The following is a 12110-nucleotide window of genomic DNA, read 5'->3' on the forward strand; positions in this document are numbered from 1 at the left end:
AGTGGCACGCTGCGCACCTGGTATTAGAGCGGGAGAGAGCATCGAGTCAACATCGGAAGAAGAACAGAAGGAGAAGACAGTGGAGAAGACCCAGCAAAAGATGCAGGGAGCATTTTGAAAGTCGGACCGACTTGTGTTGGACCAGTTAAGACGACTCTCATAGGGAAACATTGATTTTCACACGTTATGCGACATGAGCTCCCAAAGTTGGAGCGTTTGTCTGACCAATGGGAAAACAGCCTTAGGCAAATTAACAAAATGGTTACACTGTACCTGTTAGTGATTGCTGTGTCAAGCATGCAGCCCTTCTTGTACCTTGTAGGGAAGAACTGACAGTAGGGCCCAAAAGGGGTACTTGTGAGAGCATGTACAGTAGGGCTGAGTATATCTGCCTGCTTTTAGTTTATAGAGGGTTCAGCAAATATTGTTTTAAATTTCACGTCATGCATTGTTACGAAACATATGTTTGTAAAGGTACTAATTCCTTGCCACTTATCCAGATAAATGTGAATAGATAAGCTATGCCTTTTGGGCTTGGGGTCGCTGCTAACATTGTAAATGTGTTCCCACATATAATAGGAACCTAACATCAAATGAGTGTTGTGCTGCCCTGTTGTTCTCACGTAAACTGCCTAAAGTTACAGGTAAGTGTGACCACAACCCTGGTGACTGATAATGTTATAATGTTATTATTTCCTCTCCAATTTTTTTTCTTTATATTTGGATCCCCAAAAAGATAATGTTGATAGATCCTTGCTGTGGTGAGTAGCATAATGTTTAGAGATTTTTGAAATCTTTATATATATTTTGGATATGTTCCCCTATCATGTTTTAACGTGGCCGTTGGGTCCTTCCTAAGTAGAGCAGTCAACATGGGCACTGCATTACATAAACCACTCCCTCTGTATTGCTCCCTCTGTATTACGTCACCAGGTGGCCCCGCCCTCAGCTATATAACAGCTGTCACCCAGAAGAAGTGTCACTCTGTGGGAGCCTCCCATGGAGGCGGAACTGTTGTAGCTTATTTTTCTTTTTCAGTCCGTCGGGCGGCGTGGATTTACATCGCCGGACATTTTTATTTTTTTATCTTTTAATAAAGGACTTGTCCCAAGCTGTCTCTTGTCTTTTTTACCATTTTTGACACTTTTTTGTGAAATGGTAGGGATACAATTGACCGGGGGGCCAGGATCTGGGGATCCCCTTGTTAAAGTGGGCTTCCAGAGTCCGATAAGCCCCCTGCCCGCATACCCCCACAACCACCAGGCAAGGGTTGTGGGAAAGAGGCCCTTGTCCCCATCAACATGGGGACAAGGTGCTTTGGGGTCAGACCCCAAAGCACCCTCCCCATGTTGAGGGCATGTGGTCTGGTACGGTTCAGGAGGGGGGGCGCTCTCTTGCCCTCTTTTCCTGCGGCCTGCCAAGTTGCGTGCTTGAATAAGGGCCTGGTATGGATTTTGGGGGACCCATACACCATTTTTTTTTAATTTGGCACAGGGTTCCCCTTAATTTTCATACCAGATCTGGAGGGCCTGGTATGGATTTTGGGGGGACCCCCATGCAATTTATTTTTTAATTTTTGGTTTGAGGTTCCCCTTAATATTCATACCAGACCCAAAGGGCCTGGTAATGGCCCGGAGTTTTATCCAATGAGTTTTATCTATATTGCCGAGACCTGACAATTCATTACAGCCGCGATCAGTTTTAAAAAACAATTATTCCTTTAGAAATGTCAGGCATACTATAGACACCCCCCCAGGCATGATATTTAAAGGAATATTTAATTTTTATTGTTTCACTTTAAGCATTAAAAAAAATCACTGCTCCCGAAAAAAACGTACGTTTTTAATTTTTTTTTTAGCATTGGTACATGTCCCCTGGGGCAGGACCCAGGTCCCCAAACACTTTTCATGACAATAACTTGCATATAAGCCTTTAAAATGAGCACTTTTGATTTTTCATGTTAGTGTCCCATAGACTTTAACGGTGTCCCGGCGGCTTTTGAATTTGTCTCAAACACTGCATATTGTTCAGTGTTCGCCGAACAACCAAAGTTCGGCCCGGACTTATGCTCGGGCCGAACCGTTTGCCCATCCCTACCAGGGAATATCCGATTGCCTCTCAGGGGATCAGGAAGTAATTGTTTCTCCTGCTGGAGCAAATTGGTTCATGTTTTGCTGGGGGTTTTTTTGCCTTCCTCTGGATCAACTATGGATATAGGATTGTGTATATAGGATTGTATGATTGTTTTTTTTTCTTTAGGATTTTTTATTCCCTATTATTTGGTAAACTAGACTCTGGAACTATATGCATGAGATGAAATCTCTTATTCTAAAATTCCTTCATATTGAGCTAGTTGTGAATTCTTCCGTCTTCTTACCTCTTGTTTTCTTGCACATGTAACATCTTTTACAAGAATAGAATCCTTTACTAATAAAGAACGACCATTGCTTCCTATATGGCGAATCATTGCTGACAATCTTATCCCTTATCGTGGGAGCTCTACTTTATGTAAATGTAGGTAGTTCAGGCAATATTTCTTTTAAGCGCAGCACTGGGGTTGTGGCATTAATAGCCAGAACATACATTCATGTGTTGCATAGTGTTATAGTAGCACTAGGGTTGTGGTAACGCTTACTGTACCTCTAACATTAGGCAGTTTGTGTGACTTGTTTTACAGGACAGAGCAACACTAATTTGATATTAGGTTATTGTTATAGAACAGTACTATTTGCACAGACAGTCTAAGTGACAGCATACACTGGAAGTTCATATTTGGCTTTAGCATTTATATGTTTTTTTTTAGCCAGTTAGCTTGGCTTGCATACAGCAGTAGAATCCAAACTGGATTAACTTCAGTTAACAAAAAAAAAAAAAAAAAATCAATTACAAAGAGGCCCACTTAGACCTGCAGATAAAAATTGGCCAGTAGTTCTCTTAGGCTGTCCCCGTTCTCAATGAAACAAAACTGTGTTTGTGTTCAAACATGTGGCATATCGCATGGAAGTGCACAGGTTAATGCAGGACCTCTGTCTGCAATGTGAGAACTGACATTTCCTGTGAAAAACTATATATCCCATAATCCCTAGTGCTCTGCAGGTGAGAGCTAAAAAGTAATTAGGTCTGAAACAGATAGACACAAACAGCAGAGATCACCCATGTTAGAACAAATGTGTTTCATCACATTAATACTTCCACTTTTGTGATGCAACACAGAGGAAGTGGCAAGACAAGCATCGAAGCTGTGTAACCCAGAACATTAAGTTGTCTGCCCTTCAGGACAAGCAAGCTGAATTAATACATGGACATACGTGAATCAGCCATAACACTATAACTGCAGCCACAACATGAGCCCATCATTACAAGGTAAGGGAAACAAACACAGGGAGTATAACTACACTATGCCCCTAATGATGTAATCTATGCTGAAACACATAGGGCAGAGCTAGGATGTACGACACAGAACTTACCACGCATGCATGGCCCATCGCGGCCATTCTGAGTATTGGTGACAGGAATTGTTTGCTCTGATTACATAATATATACCTGTATGCTGCTTTCATCTTGTAAGTGCAAAATGTTATACTTTATTAAACCTTTTTAAATGGAATTACACTATGGTTAGTTCCTCTGTTCCATTTATATAACTACACTATTACCTAGTTAACCACTAGAGGACCAGCCGCTGCATTTATTCTGTGGCAGGTTGGCTCTCCTGGGCAAATCACTGTAGCTATACGATGGCTGCTTTAAGAGCACTAGGTGGCTGCGATGTCCGCCGGGCACCCGCGATTGCTGCGATGTCTGCTGGGCACCCGCGATCACTCCTGAGAGAGACAGAACCGAGATCTGTCAATGTAAACAGACAGATCTCCATTCTGTGAAAGGTGAGGAGACTGATCTGTTGTTCATACTAAGTATGAACAACAATCGGTCTCCTCCCCCAGGCAGTCCCATTCCCCCACAGTTAGAATCACTCCCTAGGACATACATTTAACCCCTTGATCGCCCCTAGTGTTAATCCCTTCCCTGCCAATGACGTTTATACAGTAATCTGTGGCTATTTTTAGCTCTAATCGCTGTATAAATGTCAATGGTATCAAAAAAGTGTCAAGAGTGTCCGATCTGTCTACCGCAATATCACAGTCCCAATAAAAATTGCAGATCGTCGCTATAACTAGTAAAAAATAATAATAATAAAAATGCCATAAGTACATCCCCTATTTAGTAGACGCTATAACTTTTGCGCAAACCCATTAATATACACTTATTGCGATTTCTTTTACCAAAAATATGTAGAAGAATACATATCGGCCTAAACCAAGGAAGAAATTTGTTTTTTTTATACTGCTTTAGGGGGGATTTACTATAGCAAAAAGTAAAAAATATTGCTTTTTTTTTCAAAATTGTTGTTTTTTTTGTTTATAGTGCGAAAAATAAAAACTGCAGAGGTGATCAAATACCACTAAAAGAAAGCTCTATTTGTGGTAAAAAAAGGACATCGATTTTGTTTGGGTACAACATCACATGACCGTGCAATTGTCAGTTAAAGTGACGCAGTGCCGTATTGTAAAAAATGGCCTGGTCATTAAGTGGACAAGTCCTCCAGGGCTTGAGTGGTTAAAACAACAAAAACTTTAAAAGCATACAATGCCTTAAATGATGTAGCAGAATGCTGTGAAAAAAAGGTAGATACAACAATGGTGGTCATTACCAAGTGAATGCACCTCAAACTGAATTTAAATTAAAACCCCAAATAATATTCCCTGAAATAAATGCACAAGAGAAGCCATGCTGCTGCAAAAAAAGTAGTTTAACCTAAAATAAAGGTTCTATCAACATAAAATACAAGCCAATAGATAAAAAAATATAAATAACACCTATTAGCAACTATCCCTAACCCCTCCACTACAATACCTTGGAGAGTATTTATTTACTTTACAAACCCTACCACCTCTATCAAAGACATTTCCCTACTTTATAATTTTCTGAACCAGAAATCAATATTTTCTAAATCCCCTTCAATGAGAATGTGGGAATTAGAATTAATGACCTCCTACACCAATGAACAATGGCAAACAACATTATTATCCACCTATAGGGCCACTAAAAGCATCAATCTATGGGAACTCTCTCAAAAAATACTCCTCAGGTAGTACTTAACACCTACAAGAATGGCTGGTTTCAACCCCCAATCATTTCCGCTCTGCTGGAGAAAATGTGGTAATAGAGGTTCGATATTCCATATATTCTGGACATGCCCTTCAATGCGAAACCTCTGGTCCACCATTTTCCCCACTATAGAACAAATTACGGGCACCCAACTCCCCAAGAATCCCGGAACGGCCCTTCTTTCCTTAGTGGTTGAAACTATTCCACCTCAATTAAGGTACATAGTCTCCCACATATTTCTAAGGGCTAGGCTCGAACTAGTTAAACGCTGGAAACACATCGAAGTTTCAACCCTTATAGAAGTACTGAGAGCTACTAACCTGCATATTTCATATGAAGTAATGTTTGCTACCTCTCAAGGTAACTATCAATCACAATACCCACGCTGGAAACCATGGTTTGACTGGTATAACCCCAATAGAGTCAGGTAAATTTTCCTATTCCTATACCAAAAGACCTCCATGTTAACTATCAACTTTTATTGATGCGTAAACTGGATCCTATGTCCATCTCCAGCTCCACCATCACATCCTAATTTCTTGTAATTTCTTGTTATTAATGTTGTTTAAATATGGGTATTCCTTTGACAGTTTATTCCCAATGCAAACCATCACGGTAACAGTATATTGACCAGTAATTTAGCTAAGTTATAGACATATCGCATTATATTATCTGCTATGATTTTTTGTGGAGTGGTCCGGCTGCTTCCATCTTGGGACGCAGTGTGTTTCCAGACAGGGCGCCTCTAAGGGGGGAGAAGCAGGAAGCTCAAACGCACAATTGGTGTATCTAAATACTACACCCCATATTAATATATTTAGATTGCTGGTAGAAGTCAAAGATTTCACTCTCAATAGGCAATGATGTTTTATTAACCACTTGCCACCCGCCATATAGCAGAATGACGGCGGCAAAGTGGTTTCAATATCCTGACTGGACGTCATATGACGTCCGCAGGATATTGAGCCGCTGCGCACCCCCGGGGGCGCGCATCGCGGCGATCGTTGTTGCGGGGTGTCAGTCTGACACCCAGCAGCACAGATCTAGGTAAAGAGTCTCTGACGGAGACTCTTTACCACGTGATCAGCCGTGTCCAATCACGGCTGATCACGATGTAAATAGGAAGAGCCGGTGATCGGCTTTTCCTCACTCGCGTCTGACAGACGCGGGTAGAGGAGAGCCGATTGGCTGCTCTCCTGACAGGGGGGGTCTGTGCTGATTGTTTATCAGCACAGCCCCCCCTCGGATCCTACCCAGGACCACCAGGGAAGCCGCCCAGGACCACCAGGGAAACCAGCCACACTGGACCGCCAGGTACGGTCCCTAGACCCCCAGGGAAATACTAACCAGTGCAAAGGCAGCTGCCAATCAATGCCCAGGCAGCTGCCAATCAGTGCCTACTCCAATGTCTACCATTGCCAGTGCCACCAGGGATGCCTATCAGTGCCGCATATCAGTGCCGCGTATCCATGCCCATCAGTGCCACGTATCCGTGCCCATCAGTGCCCAGCAGTGCCGCCTATCAGTGCACATCAGTGCCACCCATAAGAACCCATCTTTGCAGCCTTTCAGTGCCCATCAGTGTCACCCATCAGTGCCACCCATGAGTGCCCATCAGTGCCGCCTATCAATGCCCATCAGTGCTGCATATCAGTGCCACCCATCGGTGCTGCCTACCAGTGCCCATCAGTGCCACATATCAGTCCCCATCGTCAGTGCCCATCAGTGCCCGCTCATTGGTGCCACCTCATTAGTGCCGCCTTATCAGTGCCTGTCAGTGCCGCCTGATCAGTGCCCATCAATGAAAGAGAAAATTTACTTATTTACAACATTTTTAAACAGAAACAAAAGCAAAACTTTTATTTTTTTCAAAATTTGTTTAGCAAAAAATAAAAACCGCAGAGGTGATCAAATACCACCAAAAGAAAGCTCTATTTGTGGGAACAAAATGATAAAAATTTAGTTTGGGTACAGTGTAGCATGACCGCGCAATTGTCATTCAAACTGCGATAGCACTGAAAGCTGAAAATTGGTCTGGGCAGGAAGGTGTCTAAGTGCCCTGTATTGAAGTGGTTAATATATCTATGGTCCTACAAAACTAATGAGAGATTATATGCTTACAATAAACCATTGTACAGTGTATTGTTCACGTATAACATATATACCCATATTTGTTTTTTCCCTTTTCATTTTCTTTTCTCACTGAAAATTTTCAATAAAAACCATTGAAATTAAAAAATAAAAATAAAGAAAACCCCAAATAACACACCTGCAATAAAAAATAACTAAAATAAAGGCCTATCAAAATAAAATAAAAAATATACTCCCAATCATATGAAAATCCTAAACTACCATTCCTGAAACAAATGCACATTTGTAGGTAAATCTTGCAGCAAAAAATAAAAAAAGTTTTCTTTGACAGGACAGCAGCTAAAAGTAACCTCAAATCAACCTTGAAATAATCATTTAAAAAGTCTGCAAAGTGGTTGATTGCCCAAACACCTAATAAAAAATAATAAAAGTATGTTTTCCTAACTGATTCTAATCTCTCCATTTGCAGTTTCTCAGATTTCCCTACTGTAGCTTCCAATATACAGATAATATGGCTTTTCTGCACCCCTCTCCTTTTTAAAGTGAGGGAACTTGTTTACTCAAAAGCCCCAGTATTTCGCCCATCCAAGCCTGTTGGTCATGGTTTAAAACAATTCAGCACAATATAGTTAAAAAAAAACAGGGTGAATGTGCGCACAAAAATTTGTAGGGACTGCAAATCTCAAACTTGCAGGATTTACCTCAAACCCACAGTAGCAGCACACTTGAACCTCATCCCTTTTACACAGCAGAGGTGCATTGTAGGTCATGCAGGGTATGTTTTCATATTCTTAACTGAAGTCCTGCAAGCCTTACCCAAAAACCTCCCAGTCTACACATGATCAATCAATTTTTGCCCATATGAATGCAATACATTTCGCAAAATACACCCATATGCACCCATACAGTATGTGAGTACACTCTAGTATGTACACAGGCTGTTTTCTGTTATCGGTTTCTATGGGCAAAAATATGCTGTAGCCGTGGCTCCTGGGTTATACAACAGCAGGCATATTTTACTCTGTATGCCAAACACTGTACTATACAACCACTTGAAACAGGCCTAAACTGACCTTTCTAAAGCCTTCTAGTGTGTTAATTACCGTATATAATCGAGTATAAGTCGAGTTTTTCAGCACATTTTTTTGTGCTGAATGTGCCCCCCTCGACTTATACTCCAGTCAAGCACTTTTCTGCAGCAAAAAATGTCATTTTCCAAACCGACTTTGGGGCCCCGTATCTCAGGGCCACTTTGTGCTAGGAACCCCAAATTTGGTGTGCAAACCCAGTAGTACCACAACATTTCCAAAGCTGGGGTTCCTAGCACTAAGTGGCCCCGAGATACGGGGTCCCAAATTCGGTTCGGAAAATGTCATTCTCTGCTGCAGAAAAGTGCTTGACATTTTCTGAACAGAGTTTGGGGCCACGTATCTCAGGGCCACTAGATGCTAGGAACCCCAAATTTGGTATGCAAACCCAGTGGAAATCGGTTCGGAAAATGTCATTCTCTGCTGCAGAAAAGTGCTTGACATTTTCTGAACCGATATTTGGGGCCCTGTATCTCGGAGACACTTGGTGCTATTTGGGGTTCCTAGCACTAAGTGGCCCCAAGATACGGGGCCCCAAAGTCGGTCAACTGTGTCCATCTGCAGCAATGTCATTTCAGGACCATTTGGGTTCAGAGACCCCAAATTTTGGCTGCAGCTAGGGGGCATCCAGGAACCCTTAACTACCGAGTTTGAAGTTTAGGGGACCTATGGCTGCAAATGGGCACAGTGAGGCATGCAAATGGTCACAGTGAGGCTGCAAATGGGCATTGTTGACCCTCTTTTTCCACTTACATAGCTGTGCATTTCTCACCCTTGTCTTATACTCGGGTCACTAAGTTTTTCCCATTTTTTTGTTGTAAATTAGGGCCTCGACTTATACTCGGAACGACTTATACTCGAGTATATACGGTATACTGTCACTGATAACCTTTTTATACAAAAGAATTGAAAAGTGGCAAAACTTACTAAAAGTTTGAACCTTAGTAGTTAGAACTAATCAAAATATATAAACCACTGTGTTTTGTATAGGTTTATATTGTGGTTGTGTAAAGCAAAATATAGTTAAACATAGCTATTAACACTGCCTGTTATGTTATATTAGTGTTTCCTATTAAAGGATTCTTTCCATGTAGTTTATTGAAAACTGTGATCCTTTGGGGACTTAATATTGAATTGGACATCAACAGTTTTTTAAATGATGAATGTTATAGAATTAAATGAGTTTATATGTAAAAGACAATAAAAGTATAAAAATTCACTTGCCAGGAACTCTCCTTGTATCCATTATTTTTGTCTTTCTGTGGTGCTGTGAGGATTTCCAGATTATGTCAGAGTGACAGAGGGTGGTGAAGATTCATTATGTGGAGACTTGAGAGTGCCAGGTTAACGATGTAGCTCTTAAAGATACAGCAGATTTCCTTTCATCTAGATAATGCCATATTTCTTACAATTCTGAAGTTCTCACTGAACTTTATAGTTAGTCATACAGAAAAGTGAGTGTCTGTCTTGGTGGTGGAGGGATAAAAAGTTTGTTGAGTGTCACAACTTATATTTAGATGTATAAACGAGGGTAGAAGGGCATGCATGGTATTGTGGCACAGTCCACCTAATGGCACAAAATCATTAAACATTTGCTGATATTGATCAAATCTGACTCCCAAATGAGTCTCATCTCAGTTCACACACTTTGCTCATTTCTACTGCGATCTGTTTGTAACTTACCCAAAGATGTCCTGGCTGGAACAGCATCCTTGTTAATCCAAAATGATACCCAGGACAAAACAACAATAAGAGTGCAAGGTATGTAGGTCTGTATAGTAAAATAGCCCATTCTTCTGGCCAGATCAAAGTACACAGTCATAACTACATAGTCCCCTGTGAAAGAAAATACATTTGTCATTTATTTTAACAAAAGCAAACACAAATCATATTTAGTATATTAACTCAGGGTATAATATAGTGACATTGAATAAACAGAAAATTAAGCTGAGGTTATGAAGGGGTATTTCCATAAAAATGTTATAGCTATGAGCAATTTTAACCACCACCATCACAGTTATGTGATTTACAGCAAAATATTGCTAACTGATCATTGATTTTTACATTTTATGGTGCAACAATGTCTGTCAAAACGGTTGGAATAATCCAATCTGACCAGATGAAATCCATGATTCCTTTACAGGTGTTGTTAAAAATAAATCAGAGGTTTTTGGTTTTAGCTCTAATTTTTTGATGTGTGTTATTATTATATATATATATATATATATATATAATAACAATAACAATACTATTCACATGGTCTTGTGAATTGTGTTTCTTGTGCAATATAAATAATAAAATCAATAAATGATCATAGTGACATTGTCTAAAATAAAGTACAGTATCTCACAAAAGTGAGTACAGCACTCACATTTTTGTAAATATTTTATTCTATCTTTTCATGTGACAACACTGAAGAAATGACACTTTGCTACAATGTAAAGTAGTGAGTGTACAGCTTTTATAACGGTGTAAATTTGCTGTCCCTTCAAAATAACTCAACACACAGCCATTAATTTCTAAACCACTGGCAATAAAAGTGAGTACACCCCTAAGTGAAAATGTCCAAATTGGGCCCAAAGTGTCAATATGTTGTGTGGCCACCATTATTTTCCAGCACTGCCTTAACTCTCTTGGGCATGGAGTTTACCAGAGCTTCACAGGTTGCCACTGGAGTCCTCTTCCACTCCTCAATTATGACATCATGGAGCTGGTGGATGTTAGAGACCTTGCGCTCCTCCACCTACCGCTTGAGGATGCCCCACAGATGCTCAATAGGGTTTAGATCTGGAGACATGCTTGGCCTGTACATCACTTTTATCCTCAACTTCTTTAGCATGGCAGTGGTCATCTTGGAGGTGTGTTTAGGGTCGTTATCATGTTGGAATTCTGCCCTGCGGCCCAGTCCCCGAAGGGAGGGGATCATGCTCTGCTTCAGAATGTCACAGTACATGTTGGCATTCATGGTTCCCTCAATGAAGTGTAGCTACCCAGTGCCGGCAGCACTCACGCAGCCCCAGACCATGACACTCCCACCCCCTACTTGACTGTAGGCAGAACACACTTGTCTTTGTACTCCTCACCTGGTTGCTGCCACACACGCTTGACACCATGGGAACCAAATAAGTTTATCTTGGTCTCATCAGACCACAGGACATGGTTCCAGTAATGTCCTTAGTCTGCTTGTCTTCAGCAAACTGTTTGCGGGCTTTCTTGTGCATCATCTTTAGAAGAGGATTCCTTCTGGGACGACAACCATGCAGACCAACTTGATGCTGTGTGCGGCCTATGGTCTGTGCACTGACAGCACTCATACATCTAGTTCCCAAAGACAACCTCTGAATATGACGCTGAGCATGTGCACTCAACTTCTTTGGTTCACCATGGTGAGGCCTGTTCTCAGTGGAACCTGTCCTGCTAAACTGCTGTATGGTCTTGGCCATCATGCTGCAGCTCAGTTTCAGGGTCTTGGCAATCTTCTTATAGCCTAGGCCATCTTTATGTAGAGCAACAATTCTTTTTTCAGATCCTCAGAGAGTTCTTTGCTATGAGGTGCCATGTTGAACTTCCAGTGACCAGTATGAGTGAGAGCAATAACACCAAATTTAACACAACTGCTCCCTATTCACACTTGAGACTTTGTAACACTAATGAGTCACATGACACCGGGGAGGGAAAATGGCTAATTGGGCTCAATTTGGACATTTTTGCTTAGGGGTGTACTCACTTTTGTTGTCAGCGGTTTAGACATTAATGGCTGTG

The 12110-nt window shown here is 41.2% G+C and overlaps 1 protein-coding gene across 2 annotated transcripts in view; it reads right to left on the minus strand.

Annotated features, from left to right (window-relative positions):
- GABRG2 (gamma-aminobutyric acid type A receptor subunit gamma2) overlaps nt 1-12110 on the minus strand; it is a 364630-nt gene that overhangs the window by 29199 nt on the left and 323321 nt on the right. For both annotated transcript variants that reach the window (XM_073620838.1, XM_073620837.1), the window contains exon 7: nt 10032-10184. In XM_073620838.1, coding sequence (XP_073476939.1) covers nt 10032-10184 — 153 coding nt within the window. The remainder of the gene's footprint in view (nt 1-10031; nt 10185-12110) is intronic.

The sequence above is a fragment of the Aquarana catesbeiana genome, linkage group LG03, assembly GCF_042186555.1.
Source record: "Aquarana catesbeiana isolate 2022-GZ linkage group LG03, ASM4218655v1, whole genome shotgun sequence".
Taxonomy (NCBI): domain Eukaryota; kingdom Metazoa; phylum Chordata; class Amphibia; order Anura; family Ranidae; genus Aquarana; species Aquarana catesbeiana.